The 18427-nt window shown below is 36.5% G+C and overlaps 1 protein-coding gene across 1 annotated transcript in view; it reads right to left on the bottom strand.

Annotated features, from left to right (window-relative positions):
- The window catches only part of ARID2 (AT-rich interaction domain 2), a 201980-nt gene that overhangs the window by 30395 nt on the left and 153158 nt on the right, over nt 1-18427 (bottom strand). Inside the window, exon 16 of the mRNA XM_006073716.4 lies at nt 16768-16916. Coding sequence (XP_006073778.1) covers nt 16768-16916 — 149 coding nt within the window. The remainder of the gene's footprint in view (nt 1-16767; nt 16917-18427) is intronic.

Genomic DNA, 18427 nt, shown 5'->3' with positions numbered 1-18427 from the left:
CATTACTAGGTAAAAACTGAGGCATTACACTTTTATACACACCATCCATTATACTATGATTTTTTTCTTTAAATATCAGAAAATTCTGAAAGAATACTAGGTTTGAGATTAGCATTTGTACATAATTCTCCTTATTGTGTACACAACTCTCAAAGAACAAAGTTTATTTAATAAGCTACAGGCTAGATTTTTAACCCCAAGAAATTCTTTTACCAAATATTTTAAGGAACACTGAAAAGGACTTCAATACAATTTGCAAATTGGTCTCATGGTATATAACTTGTTGGTTTCAGGTACCATCTTCAAGTAGTCTTTGGTACTCCGTGTTTGAAAGAACAAAGCAAGGTAAAAACAAACAAGAGATCAAAGACAAACTATAACGATACATTATATATTTCAATTATAAACTGACGTTAACATCATGCTGACAATATATTAAAAGAATAAAGATAAGAATAAGGACTTCTAGTTTCTGTTCAGACATATAAAGAGCCTGGAAGTTGTCACTCCCAATCCTCAGAACAAGAAAAACTGTGGAACAAAATGAAAATTAACAACATTTAAAATCATCAGAGAACTGAGGTCACAAGGCAAACTGTTTCCCTGAAAACTAAGTAGACTGCTAAATATAAAGAAACAGAAATAATTGCTTAAATCAGTAACTGAGAGGAATACTGAAGCAGAAACCGTGAATTGATGGAGACCCAGTATGGACTATCCTGAAAGGTAAAAAATCCTGAAGGGCCAATCTCTGGGGAAAGCCCACACTTTTGTGAGTTTTATATCTAGGAACCCTAGCAGGGTCTCCTGGTAGACTGGAAAAAAAACTCCCTAATACTTACAACAGGTAGAGGGAGAAAGTAACATTTTAAAATATGCCCGGGGTGTTCTTTTCTCCTTAATTAGGGCCTGCTCTTTGGCCCATTTTTTGACTGGGTCATTTATTTTTCTGGAATTGAGGTGTAGGAGTTGCTTGTATATTTTTGAGATTAGTTGTTTGTCAGTTGCTTCATTTGCTATTATCTTCTCCCATTCTGAAGGCTGTCTTTTCACCTTGCTAATAGTTTCCTTTGTTGTGCAGAAGCTTTTAAGTTTAATTAGGTCCCATTTATTTATTTTTGCTTTTATTTCCAATATTCTGAGAGGTGGGTCATAGAGGATCCTACTGTGATGTATGTCGGAGAGTGTTTTGCTTATGTCCTCCTCTAGGAGTTTTATAGTTTCTGGTCTTATGTTTAGATCTGGTGTTAGAAAGTGTTCTAGTTTCATTCTTTTACAAGTGGTTGACCAGTTTTCCCAGCACCACTTGTTAAAGAGATTGTCTTTAATCCATTGTATATCCTTGCCTCCTTTGTCAAAGATAAGGTGTCCATATGTGCGTGGATTTATCTCTGGGCTTTCTATTTTGTTCCATTGATCTATATTTCTCCAAAGAAGACATACAGATGGCTAACAAACACATGAAAAGATGCTCAACATCACTCATTATCAGAGAAATGCAAATCAAAACCACTATGAGGTACCATTTCACTCCAGTCAGAATGGCTGCGATCCAAAAGTCTACAAGCAATAAATGCTAGAGAGGGTGTGGAGAAAAGGGAACCCTCTTACACTGTTGGTGGGAATGCAAACTAGTACAGCCACTATGGAGAACAGTGTGGAGATTCCTTAAAAAACTGGAAATAGAACTGCCTTATGATCCAGCAATCCCACTGCTGGGCATACACACTGAGGAAACCAGAAGGGAAAGAGACATGTGTACCCCAATGTTCATCGCAGCACTGTTCATAATAGGCAGGACATGGAAGCAATCTAGATGTCCATCAGCAGATGAATGGATAAGAAAGCTATGGTACATATACACAATGGAGTATTACTCAGCCATTAAAAAGAATACATTTGAATCAGTTCTAATGAGGTGGATGAAACTGGAGCCTATTATACAGAGTGAAGTAAGCCAGAAAGAAAAACACCAATACAGTATACTAACACATATATATGGAATTTAGAAAGATGGTAACAATAACCCTGTGTACAAGACAGCAAAAGAGACACTGATGTATAGAACAGTCTTATGGACTCTGTGGGAGAGGGAGAGGGTGGGGAGATTTGGGAGAATGGCATTGAAACATGTATACTATCATGTATGAAACGAGTCGCCAGTCCAGGTTCGATGCACAATACTGGATGCTTGGGGCTGGTGCACTGGGACAACCCAGAGGGAAGGTATGGGGAGGGAGGAGGGAGGAGGGTTCAGGATGGGGAACACGTGTATACCTGTGGTGGATTCATTTCGATATTTGGCAAAACCAATACAATATTGTAAAGTTTAAAAAAAAAAAAAAGGCCTGCTCTCAAGAAAAATTATCAGAGCCTTATCTGACCTAGGGGAAAAGCAAACATAATCTGAGCCCCTTCAGATTCCCTGTCTCATATAAGGGGATAAAAACAATGGCTATGAAACTCTTCTCAAAGTCATAGCTCCAGAGACTCAAATCCACCTTTCAAAAAGGTAAAATTTAATCATGAGAGTATAGAACGTTTCCCCTCCCTAGTATGCTATCATAAACAGTGTTCCAACAGAACTGTGGATTACAACTGAGAGAGCTGTCAGATACAGACTCTACTTTAAAAGGAATATCTAAGGAAACCCAAACATAACAGCAAGCATTAACAAAGCATAACTCCTTGCTAAACAAACACAAAACTCACACCGAAAGTCTATTTATCTCAGTTCCTATTAAGTGATACACATCCAACATTCAACAAAAAGGCATGGTATGTGTTAAAGCAAAATTAAACTACAGACTGAAAATATAATACAAGCATCAGAACCAGACTCAGGCATGGCAGAGATTAACTGGCATGGCAGAGATAATTCCTAGAATTATCACCCTGGGAATTTTAAATGATTATGATTAATAGGTTAAGATGCTAATCAAAAAAGTTGTACCATGTAAGAAGAGATGAGTAATGTAAGCAGAGAAATGGAGATATTAAGAATCAAAAGGAAATGCTAGAAATAAAATTAAAAAAAAAAAAAAAACAGCTGAAACAAAGGATGCCTTTGATGAAAATCATCAGTAGACTAGACATGGCGAAAGAACTGATGAGCTTGAATATATGTCAACAGAAATGTCCCAAACTGAAGAAGAAAGAGAAAAGAAGAATTGAAAAAAAGAGAAACAGAATGTCCAAGAACTGGGAGACAATTACAAAAGGTATAACATACGTATATTGGGAATAGCAGAAGGAGAGGAAAGAGAGAAAAAACAAGAAATACTTGAAGTAAGAATGGCTGAGAATTTTCTAAAATTAACAACACATCAAACCACAGATCTAGGAAACTCACAGAACATCAGATAGGCTAAATGTAAAAAAAATCTACACCTAAGCATATCTTATTCAAACTGCTAAAATCCAAGGACAAAAAAATCTTGAAAGAAGCCAGAGAGAAAAAATCCTTACTAAGAGAACAAGGATAAGATTATCCTGGATGCTTCTTGAGAAAACTATGCAAAGAAAAAGAACAGCGTGAAAACTTTCTATAAAATGTTGAAAGAAAAAGATTCATCAACCTAGAATTTTGTGTACACAAAATTGTCTTTGAAAAGTGAAGGAGAAATAAAGACTTTCTTGGATAAACAAAAACTGAGTGCGTTTGCACAGTACACCTGACTACAAGAAATGTTAAAAGAAGTTCTTTAGAGACAGACAAAGTCAGAGAAGGCAATGGCACCCCGCTCCAGTACTCTTGCCTGGAAAATCCCATGGATGGAGGAACCTGATAGGCTGCAGTCCTTGGTGTCGCTAAGAGTCGGGGATGACTGAGCGACTTCATTTTCACTTTTCACTTTCATGCATTGGAGAAGGAAATGGCAACCCACTCCAGTATTCTTGCCTGGAGAATCCCAGGGACAGAGGAGCCTAGTGGGCTGCCGTCTATGGGGTCACACAGAGTTGGACACGACTGAAGTGACTTAGCAGCAGCAGAGACAGAGAAAATGGTAGAGGTAAAAATAACTAAGATCTATATAAAGAGAGGAAGGGTGTTAGAGAAGGAACAAATGGAGATAAAATATTTCATATTTCTATCGACTGATCTAACAGACTAATGATTGTTCAAAATATTGATAAAGCAACAATGTATTTGGCAATTATAACTTCTGGATAAGTAAAATGAAGGACAACAATGGCATAAGGGACACTAGGAAAGACGAATACTCTGGTACAAGGTACCTAAAATATCCAGGAAGCCATATATTGTTGGAAAGTGCACTTAGAATACCTATAAATATATATTTCAAACTCTAGGAAAACCATAAAAAATTTTCAAAGAAGCAATTATACTAAGAGAGAGAAGAAAATGGAACCATATAAAGTACTCAATTAAAAGAAAAGAGGAATAACATGGACAAAAGAAACACAAACAGTGGAATAAACAGAAAACATTTAAAAATATGATAGACATTAATACAATTGTATCAATAATCATTTTAAATATGACTGGTCTAAATATACTAATTAAGAGACAAAGACTGGCAAAGTAAATATAAAACAATGTGTGGTTAAATGAAAAAGCACAGACTAAAAGTAAAGTGAAGGAGAAATATATACCATGCTGCTGCTAAGTCACTTCAGTCATGTCCGACTCTGTGCGACCCCACAGACGGCAGCCCACCAGGCTCCCCCGTCCCTGGGATGCTCCAGGCAAGAACACTGGAGTGGGTTGCCATTTCCTTCTCCAGTGCATGAAAGTGAAAAGTGAAAGTGAAGTTGCTCAGTCGTGTCCGACCCTCAGTGACCCCATGGACTGCAGCCCACCAGGCTCCTCCGTCCATGGGATTTTCCAGGCACGAGTACTGGAGTGGGGTGCCATGCTAACACTAATCAAAAGAAAACTGGATTATTTACATTAATTTCATAAAAACAGACCTGAAAGCAAGGATACTATGAGGGACATTATTACATAATGATAAACATGTCAATTCTTCACAAAGACAATTCTTAAGGTATATAATTCTAAAACAAGGCATCAAAATATGAGGCACAATCTGATAGAACTGCAAGGAGAAATAGAAAAATTCACCATTGTATTTGGAGACTTCAGCACACCTCTACTTGTAACTGGTAATTCAAGCAGGCAGAATATCAGTAATGATATAGTTGAACTACACTGCACCATCAATCAATTGGATTTAATTGACATTTATATAAGACTTCATTCAATAATAGCAGAAATTTTTTTTTTCTCATGCTTAAAGGAACATTCACCAAAATAGACCATATAAAACATACCTTAACAAATTTAAAATAATACAAATAACATAAAATGAGCTTTAAGATCTCAATGGAATTAAACTAGAAACCACTAACAGAGAGCTGAAATGTCTCAAAATATCTGGAGATCAAACAACAAACTTCTAAAACATTCTAACTAATTGAAAATGAAAATACAACTTATCTAAATTTGTGGGCTACAGCTAATACAGTATACAGAGAAAAGTTATAGCATTAAATGTATGTATTAGAAAAGACCATCTAAAATCAATAATCTAAACTTCCATCTTAGGAAACTAGAAAAAGAAGAGCAATGTAAACTCAAAGCAAACAAAAGAAAAGCATAAAAATCAGAGCAAAAATCAATTAAAGGAAAACGGACAATCAAGAAAGAAAATCAACAAAACCAAAAGCTGAAAAAGATAAACCCCTAGCCAGCTTAAGCAAGAAAATAAGTCAAAGAAAATACAGATTATTAATACCAGATATAAGGGGGCTGCGGGGCTATAGCTACTGAGCCCACAGGTATTAAAAGCAGCGGTCCCCAACCTTTTTGGCACTAGAGACTAGTTCAGTGGAAGACAATTTTTCCAGGAACTGGGGAAGGTATTGAGATTATTCAAGCAAATTACATTTATTGAACTCGATGAACAGGAAGTGGAACTCAGGCAGTAAGGCAAGCGATGGGAGCAGCTGTAAACACAGATGAAGCTTCATGTGCTGGCCTGTCACTTGCCACCTACTGTGCAGCCTGTGTGGCTTGGTTCTTAACAGGCCACAGACCAGTACCAGTCTTTGGCTCTGAGGTTGAGGACTCCTGATAAAAAGCATAATAAAGGAATATTATAAATAATTTTATGCCACAAATTTGATACTTAGATGAAGTGGAACAAAAAAGACATAATCTGCCAAAACTCCACAAGGATTAGCAAATAATCTGAAAGAAACTGAATTAATAACCTTCCAAAGACAAAAAAAAGCACTAGACCTAGATGCTTTCACTGGTGAATTCTACCAAACATTTAAGGTAGAAATGATACCAATTTTCTAGGATCCCTAAAGAAAATGGAAGTGGAGTGAATATTTCCTAAATCATTCTATAAGGCTAGGATTACTGTAGTAGTAAAATCAAACAAAGATAGAAAAACTACAGACTAGTATCTCTCATGAACACAGATGTGAAAAACAATCACAAATCAAAGCAAGCGATGTATAAAAAGAACTATATACTAATCAAAAATGAATGACACGAATGGTTCACTCTGTCAGTGTGGCCCCCACCCTGCTTTACTCCTTCGCTAAGCCATTGAGGCCAACTGTGAGTGAAAGTGAAAGTCACTACGTCAAGTCCGACTCTTTGGAACCCCATGGACTATATAGTCCATGGAATTCTCCAGGCAAGAATACTGGAGTAGGTAGTCTTTCCGTTCTCCAGGGAAACTTCCCAACCCAGGGATCGAAGCCAGGTCTCCCGCATTGCAGGCGGATTCTTTACCAGCTGAGCCGCAAGGGAAGCCCTGAATAAGTATCTTAAGGAAAGCTGGAAAAAAAATATTTATTTATTCCAGGTATGACAGGCTGGTTCAATATTCAAAATTTAATTAATTTAATCTACCACACCAAAAGCCTAAGGAAGAAAAATTGTATAATTATATCAACAGATATAGAAAAAGCATCTGACAAAGTTTAATACCAATGGATTACTAAAAACTTGGTGAACAGCCCAATTAAAAAATGAATTAAAAATCTAAACAGGCACCCCACCAAAAAGAATATACAAATTGCAAATAAGCATAAATACTCAACATTTTTTGTCATTAAGGTAATACAAATTAAAATGAGATATAGAATGGCTAAAATTGAAAAAGCTGACCGTATCAAATGCTGGTGAGGATATGGAACAACAGAACTCTCATTCATTATTGGTGGAATGCAAAACGGCACAGCCACTTTGGAAAACAGTTTGACAGTGTCTTACAATGTTAAACATAGTATTACCATACGATCGAGCAAATGTAATCCTAAATATTTGCCCAAATTATTTGACAAAGTATGTCCACACAAAAACCTGCATACAAATGTTTATAGTGGCTTTATTTATACTTGTCCAAAACCAAAAGTAACCAAAATGTCCTTCTATAGTTGAATGAGTAAGCAAACTGGTACATCCATAAAATGTAGTATCATTCAGCAATAAAAATAAGTGATCAAGACACAAAAGGCATGGAAGAACCTTAAATAGTTATTGCTAAGTGAAAGAAGTCAATCCGAGAAGGCTACATATTGTATGATTCCAATTACATGACAGTCTGGAAAAGGCAAAACTATACAAAGATAGTGAAAAAAAAAAAATCAGTATTTTAGCAGGGATTAGAAAGGGAGGCAGTGAGGAGAAATGAATATGTGAAGCACAGAAGATTTTCAGAGTGGTAATAATATTCTGTATGACACTATAATGGTAGATCCATGATATGCACGATCAAAATCCAGAGAAGTGTATATAACACAAAGAGTGAATCTTAATGGAAACTATGGACTTAGTTAGTTCTAGTCATCAATCATAACATATATACTACACTAATTCAAGATGTTAATATTAGGGGAAACTGTGCAAGGAAGAGAAAGTATATGAGAAAACTTGCACTATAGGTTCAACATTTCTATAAACCTAGAACTGCTTTAAAAAACAGTCTATTCAGGATGGAGATTCCTTAAAAAAACTAGGAATAAAACTATCATATGACCCAACAATCCCACTATTTGGCATATACCCTGAGAAAAGTGTAACTGAAAAAGACATATGTACCCCAGTTTTCACTGCAGCACTATTTACAATAGCTAGGACATGGAGGGAGAAGGCAATGGCACCCCACTCCAGTACTTTTGCCTGGAAAATCACATGGACAAAGGAGCCTAGTTGGCTGCAGTCCATGGGGTCGCTAAGAGTCGGACACGACTGAGCGACTTCACTTTCATGCATTGGAAAAGGAAATGGCAACCAACTCCAGTGTTCTTGCCTGGAGAATCCCAGGGACAGGGGAGCCTGGTGGGCTCTGTCTATGGGGTCACACAAAGTCGGACATGACTGAAGCGACTTAGCAGCAGGACATGGAAGCTGTGGTATACGTGTACACACACACACACACACACACAGACCAGAATATTGCTCGGCCATAAAAAGGAACATGTTTGAGTCAGTGCTAAGAAGGGGATGAACCTAGAGCCTGTCTATTATACAGAGTGAAGTTTAGTCAGAAAGAGAAAATCAAATATTGTACATTAACACATTTAAATGGAATCTAGAAAGATGGGATTGATAAATCTATTTTCAGGGCAGTAATAAAGATGCAGACATAAAGAACAGACTTAAGGACAAGGAGAGGGGGAAGGAAAGGGTGGGACGAATGGAGAGAATTGCACAGAAACATACACAATACCATATGTAAAATAGATAGCCAGTAGGAATTTCTTATATGACTCAGGGAACTCAAACTCGGACTCTGTGACAATCTAGGGGGTGGGATGGGGTGGGAGGTGGGAGGGAGGTTCCAGAGGGAGAGGACATATGTATAGCTATGGCTGATTCGTGCTGCCATATGGCAGAAACCAACACAATATTGTAAACCAAGCATCCTTCGATTGGGCTTCCCCAGTGGCTAGACAGCAAAGAATATGTCTGCAGCGTGGGAGACCTGGGTTTAATCGCTGGGCCTGGAAGATCCCCTGGAGAAGGGAATGGCTCTCCACTCCAGTATTCTTGCCTGGAGCATGCCATGGACAGAGGAGCCTGGTGAGCTACAGTCCACAGGGTCACAAAGAGTCAAACACGACTGAATGACCAACACAATCCTTCAATTAAAAATAAAATATTTTAAAAGTCTATGAATTTTTTTGAAGAAATAAGATAAATATTACCACTACTATTATATAGCTCACATGGACCACAGCCTTGTCTAACTCAATGAAACTAAGCCATGCCGTGTGGGACCACCCAAGACGGGCGGGTTATGCTGGAGAGGTCGGACAGGATGTGGTCCACAGGAGAAGGGAATGGTAAACCACTTCAGTATTCTTGCCTTGAGAACCCCATGAACAGTATGAAAAGGCAAAATGATAGGATACTGAAGACAATGGATGAGATGGCTGGATGGAATCACCGACTCGATGGACCTGAGTTTGGGTAAACTCTGGGAGTTGGTGATGGACAGGGAGGCCTGGCATGCTGTGATTCATGGGGTCACAAAGAGTCGGACAAGACTGAGCGACTGAACTGAACTGATTATATAGCTGTTCTGGAAACACTCGATATTATAATTGGGTGAGAGGACTAACTAAGGCATAAATATACAAAACAACCACCAGTTAAAAATATAGTGGAAGTTAAGATCATTTATGGATAACAAGAAATAAAAACTATGACTAGCAATAAAATTACAAAAGTTGTAGAATTTATGGGAACAAATATTCAACCCTATACTGGGTTGAAAAAGACTATAATACCAAGGAATGATACTTTTTTCTTCTAAGGAAAAAAATAACCAATATTGAAAAAATATTCACTATCTAAAAACAAACAAAAATAGCCATTCATTAAAAGCAATTAAAATAAAAATCCCAACATGCTTCCCTGGGGGAATCTCTGGAAATTCTAAAGTTCATTTGAAAACAGGATAAATATCTGTGTAGGTACCAAGTCTGATTTATATATCACTTTAATTTTGAAAATTAACACAGTGTCTGATACAAGGTAAGTGCTTGAAAAAATGTGAAACACTGAAAAGGGAAATTAGGAGGAGGAACTTGCCACGCAACATCAAAATTGAAAGTGACAGTATGATAAGGACAGAGACCATTGGGATAACAAGTAATTCAGAAACAGAAAAAGCATATAGAAATTAAGTACATATCAAAGGTGGCCATTCAAATACCTAAGGGAAAAATGAACTAGTCAAATATTAGTCATTTGGAAAACAACAATCATACTTCACTTTACCCAGAAACTAAATTACTGATGGATCAAAAAGTTAAAATATTAAAGTGCAGAAGACAACAAAATGTGTAATTTACCATCTAAAAGTTGAGAAGGTCGTTCTGAACATGAAACATGGTTTTTCTGAACCATGGTTTTTCTAGTCTCTTCACTGAAAAGTCCTAGAAACAAGAGCCAATGTAAAAGCAATGGATACTTCCTGAAGCCCAGATTAAATATCATTTCCCATTTAAAGACATCAGATGTCCTGGCTATGGTTTTTCCAGTGGTCATGTATGGATGTGAGAGTTACACTATAAAGAAAGCTGAGTGCAGAAGAATTGATGCTTTTGAACTGTGGTGTTGGATAAGACTCTTGAGAGTCCCTTGGACTGCAAGGAGATCCAACCAGTCCATCCTAAAGGAGATCAGTTCTAGGTGTTCATTGGAAGGACTGATGTTGAAGCTGAAACTCCAGTACTTTGGCTACCTGATGCGAAGAGCTGACTCATTTGAAAAGACCCCGATTCTGGGAAAGATTGAGGGCAGGAGGAGAAGGGGACAACAGAGGATGAGATGGTTGGATGGCATCACCGACTCAATGGACATAGGTTTGGGTGGACTCTGGGAGTTGGTGATGGACAGGGTGGCCCGGCGTGATGTGGTTCATAAGGTCACAAAGAGTTGGACAAGACTGAGTGACTGAACTGAACTGAACTGTCCTTGGAGAAACAGTTGATTCCCCATATGGGGCAGGAAATACACAAATTAAGTCCAGAACATTTCGTCTAACAGGGAGAAAGGAAGTTATCAAAGACAAATTAGATCACATCCAGCTTGAACAGGCCTTCACTGGCCAAAGATGGGACAATCTGAACATTAAGAAGGATATAGTATCTGCAATGGATTGAAGTTATCTCAAATATGCTTATGTTCACAAGTTCATTCACAACCAAAACCAAATTAAAAACCAAATTAAAATCAAAAACCAAATTAAAAAAAAAAAAAAAAAAAAAAAAACCTCATCTCATAGTCACCTTTGTACAGTTAGTAAACAACTCATTATTTTGAAAATTGGTAAATAAGAGAAATATTCAATAATCTGGCCTTTTCTCTAAAAACTATTCCTCAGAGAAATCAGACAACTGATAAAAAGGAAACGTTACATTTTATAACAATAAAATAATGTATCTAGGCCATAATTTTCGATGGCTGTTCACATCACAAAAAGAGACACTAGACAGTGCCTACTGCCTGATGGAGTACACAACGCCATTTCTAAAATGCTGTTGATAAAAATAAAATGGAATCTTAGACCCAATTACTAACATACAGAAAATTCAAAGTCAGAGTAACATGCTACACAATAGCAGCAAAATCAGACTGTGATGCTTTACAGGACAAATGACCTGCTTTTATCAACAAAAAACTGTGAGGAGAAAAATTGAGAGATGGAGGGTTATCTACAGATTAAAAAAGACATAACAGCCTTTTCAACCTCAGTCAATGTTTGAATCTTGCATTCCAATTCAAACTCCAAAAAAACAGAAGACAGTGGAGAAATGTAAACACTGACTGCCTATTTGAAGAACTCATAAAATTGAAGCAATGGACATCACCAGATGGTCAACACTGAAATCAGACTGATTATATTCTTTGCAGCCAAAGGTGGAGAAGCTCTATACAGTCAGCAAAAACAAGACCGGAGCTGACTGTGGCTCAGATCATGAACTCCTTATTGCCAAATTCAGACTGAAACTGAAGAAAGTGGAGAAATCCTCTAGACCATTCAGGTGTGACCTAAATCAAATCCCTTATGACTATACAGTGGAAGTGAGAAATAGATTTAGGGATTAGATCTATAGACAGAGTGCCTGATGAACTATGGATGGAGGTTCGTGACCCTGTACAGGAGACAGGAATCAAGACCATCCCCAAGAAAAAGAAATGCAAAAAAGTAAAATGGCTGTCTGAGGAGGCCTTACAAATAGCTGTGAAAAGAAGGGAAGAGAAAAGCAAAGGACAAAAGGAAAGATATACCATTTGAATGCAGAGTTCCAAAGAATAGCAAGAAGAGATAAGAAAGCCTTCTTCAGCGATCAATGCAAAGAAATAGAGGAAAACAACAGAATGGGAAAGACTAGAGATCTCTTCAAGAAAATCAGAGAAACCAAGGGAACATTTTATGCAGATGGGCTCGATAAAGGACAGAAATGGTAGGAACCTAACAGAAGCAGAAGATATTAAGAAGAGGTGGCAAGAAGACACAGAAGAACTGCACAAAAAAGATCTTCATATCACGATGGTGTGATCACTCACCTAGAGCCAGATATCCTGGAATGTAAAGTCAAGTGGGCCTTAGAAAGAATCACTAGGAACAAAGCTAGTGGAGGTGATGGAATTCCAGGTGAGCTATTTCAAATCCTGAAAGATGATGCTGTGAAAGTGCTGCACTCAATATACCAGAAAATTTAGAAAACTCAGCAGTGGCAACAGGACTGGAAAAAGTCAGTTTTCATTCCAACCCCAAAGAAAGGCAATGCCAGAATGCTCAAACTACTGCACAATTGCACTCATCTCACACGCTAGTAAAGTAATGCTCAAAATTCTCCAAGCCAGGCTTCAGCAATACATGAAGCGTGAACTTTCAGATGTACAAGCTAGTTTTAGAAAAGGCAGAGGAACCAGAGATCAAATTGCCAACATCTACTGGATCATGGAAAAAGCAAGCGACTTCCAGAAAAACATCTATTTCTGCTTTATTGATTATGTCAAAGCCTTTATGTAGATCACAATAAACTATGGAAAATTCTTAAAGAGATGGGAATACCAGCCTACCTGACCTGCCTCCTGAGAAATATGTATGCAGGTCAGGAAGCAACAGTTAGAACTGGACATGGAACAACTGAACAGGGGACAACAGACTGGTTCCAAATTGGGAAAGGAGTACATCAAGGCTGTATACTGTCACCCTACTTCATGTCACCCTATATCATGAGAAACGCTGGGCTGGAGGAAGCACAAGCTGGAATCAAGATTTCCAGGAGAAATATCAATAACCTCAGATATGCAGGTGACAACACCCTTATGGCAGAAAGCAAAGAAGAACTAAAGAGCCTCTTGATGAAAGTGAAAGAGGAGAGTGGAAAATTTGGCTTAAAGCTCAACGTTCAGAAAACTAAGATCATGGCATCTGGTCCCACCACTTCATGGCAAATAGATGGGGAAACAGTGTCAGACTTTATTTTGGGGGGCTCCAAAATCACTGCAGATGGTGACTGCAGCCATGAAATTAAAAGACGCTTACTACTTGGAAGGAAAGTTATGACCAACCTAGTTAGTATATTCAAAAGCAGAGACATTACTTTGCCAACAAAGGTCCGTCTAGTCAAGGCTATGGTTTTTCCAGTGGTCATGTATGGATGCGACAGTTGGACTATAAAGGAAGTAGAGCGCTGAAGAGTTGATGTTTTTGAACTGTGGTGTTGGAGAAGACTTTTGAGAGTCCCTTGGACTGCAAGGAGATCCAACCAGTCCATCCTAAAGAAGATCAGTCCTGGGTGTTCATTGGAAGGACTGATGTTGAAGCTGAAACTCCAGTACTTTGGCCACCTGATGTGAAGAGCTGACTTATTGGAAAAGACCCTGATGCTGGGAAAGATTGAGGGCAGGAGGAGAAGGGGACGACAGAGGATGAGATGGTTGGATAGCATCACTGACTCAATGGACATGGGTTTGCGTGGACTCCGGGAGTTGGTGGACAGGGAGGCCTGGCGTGCTGTTGTTCATGGGGTCGCAAAGAGTCGCACATGACTGAGTGACCTAACTGAACTGAACTGAATGTTATTTTTCTGCAGGGTTATAAATTATGGTTAAAGAGTAGTGTCCTAATTTTTTAGAGATATATGCCTGCAGATTAATAAAGAAATTATTAACATGCGTGATGTAAGGGTGAGTAGTGCATTTCACAATAATTTATCGGTAAAAGATATAATTTTAGTTCTAAATCTGTATGAATCAAGGAAGATTCTTCATTAATATTTTTGATCAGATATTAAAGAAATCGGAGCATAATTATTTAGCGACAATAGCTACTACATGTATTTTTCCACCTGGAATTTAAACTAAAAATGAACAGCCATCCCTTGGTATCCATTGGAGATTGATTCCAGGTTCCCCTCAGATCTGCAGATGCTTAAGTCCTTTATATATAATGGTGAAGTATTTGCATATAACTTAAGAATATCTTCCTGTCTATTTTATATCATTTCTAGACTACTTATAATACCTAATACAATGTAAATGCTATGTAAACAGCTGTAAATACAATGTAAATGCTATGTAAATAGTTGCCATCACGTGGGCAAAGTTTTGCTTTTTGGAACTTTCTGGAATTTTGGGAGAATATTTCTAATTCCTGTTTGATGGAACTTTCAAGTGCAGATATAAAGTTGTTGTTTAGTTGCTAAGTCAATGTTCAACTTTTTTGCAACCCTATGGACATTAGCCCACCAGGCTCCTCAGTCCATGGAATTTCCCAGGCAAGAATACTGGAGTGGGTTGCTATTACCTACTCCAGGGGATCTTCCTGACCCAGGGATTGAACTTGCATCCCCTGCATTGCAGGCAGATTCTTTACCACTGAGCCACCTGGGAAGCCCTGAAGATACGAAAGGTCAAGCGTAATAAAAGCCTTTACTCTCCTCATGTCCTTATGCTCTTGATATCCTAAGCTTCTCACAGTTCCCTGGGCATAAATAGTTCCTTCTATAATTCCCTGCACTTGCTATTATGAATGAAATTGTTTTTGCATGACAAACTCCTACTCATACTTTAAGAACCAACTCACAAGTAATGTCTATAATGAAACATTTCTAACCATCCCAGCATTACATTCTGTTCATTATACTGCCAATAATGCTATAACATAGGAACTATTTTTTATAGTACTTATTTAAACTCATTTATTTGTTTTTTGCATGTGCTTCCCTAAAAGTTGAGAGTGATCTTTATGTCTCTACCTCCTAACACATGAGCCCTTCTAGAGGGTGCTCAATAAATATTTGCAGAATCCAATTCAACTAATTATCAATGCAGTATATCTAAAATTGAGTTTAAAGTTGACCATGTCTAAGAAGTGTTGTTGAGTATTTTTCTGAAAAGACTTAAAAAGACGAGGTATACCATTCAAATTTTGTAACAACAATCTTACTATCAAGATGGGAAACAGCCATGCATTTAGATTGATTAGCCCTTTCAGTGATTTTTTTTGTTGAAATACTCTCAACACTTCATCTAAAGAAGCTACTCCCAAACGTTTTAGTGAACAAATAGCATGAACTGAGTACCTACTCCATCAGCTACTATTTTGCGATGAAAAACAAAAACAAAAATCTTAAAAAAAAAAAAAAAAAAAAGTATAGAATTTGACATCAGTGAAAAAAGTTGCAAATTAACTTACAACATAAACATTAAAAAAGTTATCAAATTAAATAAATGAAAGAAATAATGAGAGGAAACCTAAAGCACTAATTTTAAAAAACCCTTTTGACAGATTTTACACTATGATCTAGATACACATACTTATATACATATATAAATGAAAACAATACTTACCCCTAGCAACATAATGAAATCTGAGATATTTTATTCACTTTTTCATTGAAAAGAAAAACAAGCAAAACCCTCCTGGTAGACTTGCCAAAATGATTTCATACCCCACTAACGGGTTGAGATTTAAAGTTTGGAATACACTGTCCAAAGAAATTCTGCATATTATCAATAATCCCTAGGCTACACTGAAAGCCACAATCTTACAACAAATCTATATATGAAATATGTCTATATCAGAAAAATTATGAATAGGAAATATAATTTTTAATAGGACAGTAATTTCTGCTACATTTAGGAAAAGTAAAATGGAATCTTGATATCTAAAAAAAAAAAATGAAGGATATTATGTGCACCTTAGTCTTAGAGCTCTAAAAGGGACAAGGCCACAATTCTTAGCTGACTACTGCTAAAGGAACTGAGATTTTAGTTTAACCAGTATTACTCTCAAGTTTAGTATTATTCTCAAGTTCTCCTTCAAGTCTAAGAAAGCCTTGTTTAAGAAATGCAATTCCACTTATCAGTTATTAAACTGTGAGATAATATAACATTAAAAATTTTCATGGTGTGTCCATCTCAAACTTAAATTGAAGACAAGTCATTCTTCCTAACAGATATCTTTAAGTGTCTGTTATATAGAAATCCTATGGCTGCCACTAACTGCAAGACACTTTAAAACACTTCTTTTCAAAAAAATATTTCTTTTCATAGTCAAATATAACATAAAATTCTTAGCTATTTCTTTAGATAACACTGGATCTGCATAAATATTACTTTCAACATGAAATATTTTTGCTAAAAAGTTAGTGATTTCAAAAGAAAATTTTCATGAAATAAATAGAAATTTAAATACAAAGACATTCCAGAAAAAAGAGCATTTATGTATATCAAATAAAATTGCCATTTACTTTTTACAAGACTGCCACAGACACATGAAGTTGTGCCCAGGTTTTCTCACTGGATCTCCATGTTGACTAGATGCACTGAACGGAGAAGGCTGAGAACTGTTAGGCTGGCTCTGAACTTGAACAGCTGGTGAAGGTGTCATTGGAGTGTTCTGTGAAAAAGACAAACCACACAGTTTGTGAAATGACACTGAAAAACATTCCTATAGAACAGGTTTGTGAATTTGATTACAGTGATAGTTATGCACTTTCAACATAAAATTCACACTTGGGAGTTTTAATGATTATCTTTTGGATACTCTTTAAGAGGATAACTAATTTCAGAAACATATTTAAGAAGTCAAATTCATTTCATATGAATCACAAAGGCAAGACCGCATTGTTACTGTCACAGAATACACATAACTTAGAATTAAAGATTTTTTTACTAATAAAATTGGGTAGAAATACAACTATAGATTAAACAGAGAAAAAAATTATAAATGCACCCATTTTATTTACTAACATATATTCTTCAAAAGAAAAAAAATCAACTGTAAATTATTATTTCTTTGTATAATATCTCCTTTAAGATTGTAATGAGTAACATAAAACCATATATAGTAAAAATCAAAGGGAATTTCAGATGTTAAGAATGATATAACCATTTAAGTAGAATGTTGTAAATATTACTTTGCAGTAAAAGCTATTCTAACTAACAACTTCAATCTTTAAAGGTGCTCTGTTACAAATTTTGATGGATTACACAAGAAAAGGATTTTAATTGTATGCATAAGTTTTCTAAATATTAGCTACATTTTTTCCCATTATATCCCATCCTTTTCTCTCTGAAAAACACATAATAATTATAACGTAGCTTACAACAATTTGAAACAATACATTTTGAGGTTTAACTCAGATTTCACTCATAACATACATAGCACAAAGGAAAAAATAATGTTAAATTCCTCACAGACATGATTAGCATACCATTTTTGAAGTATTGTTTAAAGGAAATACATTCAAACTCTGGGAAAATATTAAATGTATTTGCTTATTTATAAAGTGATATTGGAAACAGTGGAGCAAAACTAAGCTAAAAATTGCTGAAAACCTCTTATTGGAAAGTCATAGTACTTTTACAAAAAACAGAGAAAACAGAAACAGATAAGGCTATAGCATAAAAATGAATAAAGGAAAAGAATAAAGTGCCAAGAGTGAAGGTTCTTAGAAATGTGGAGTCGTAAGAACTTTTGAGTTCTAAGCTCTAAGGAAAAAAAATTTACTTTGAGATGTGATTGAAGTTGTTTTTATAATAGAGTCTCATTCTTATGATTTTCTAATATTATTAGTAAGAAAATATATACACGCATGAAAACCATGCATTTTAGGGCAGTACAGGTATCAATGGCTAGAAGTTAAGACTTTCCAGCTTTACAGAACAGGACTCAGAATTTCAATCTGCCTTTTAACCAGCTATGTGACCCTGGGCAAACTACATAACATCTCTGATTCTCAATTCCCTCATCCAAAAAGTGTAATAAAATCTAACTTCTGGGATGGTAGGAAGACTACAGAAACTCTACATGAAGAGCCTAGCTCTAGATTCTCAATAAATGGCAACTCACTATTATTATTTATGTTAATAGAGAAGTCCAGAGTGAAACCATATTCTGGAGGAAAG

The sequence above is a fragment of the Bubalus bubalis genome, chromosome 4, assembly GCF_019923935.1.
Source record: "Bubalus bubalis isolate 160015118507 breed Murrah chromosome 4, NDDB_SH_1, whole genome shotgun sequence".
In the NCBI taxonomy this organism is placed as follows: Eukaryota; Metazoa; Chordata; class Mammalia; order Artiodactyla; family Bovidae; genus Bubalus; species Bubalus bubalis.
Note: the sequence above shows the minus strand (reverse complement) of the source record. Positions and strands in the feature narration are given on the sequence as shown.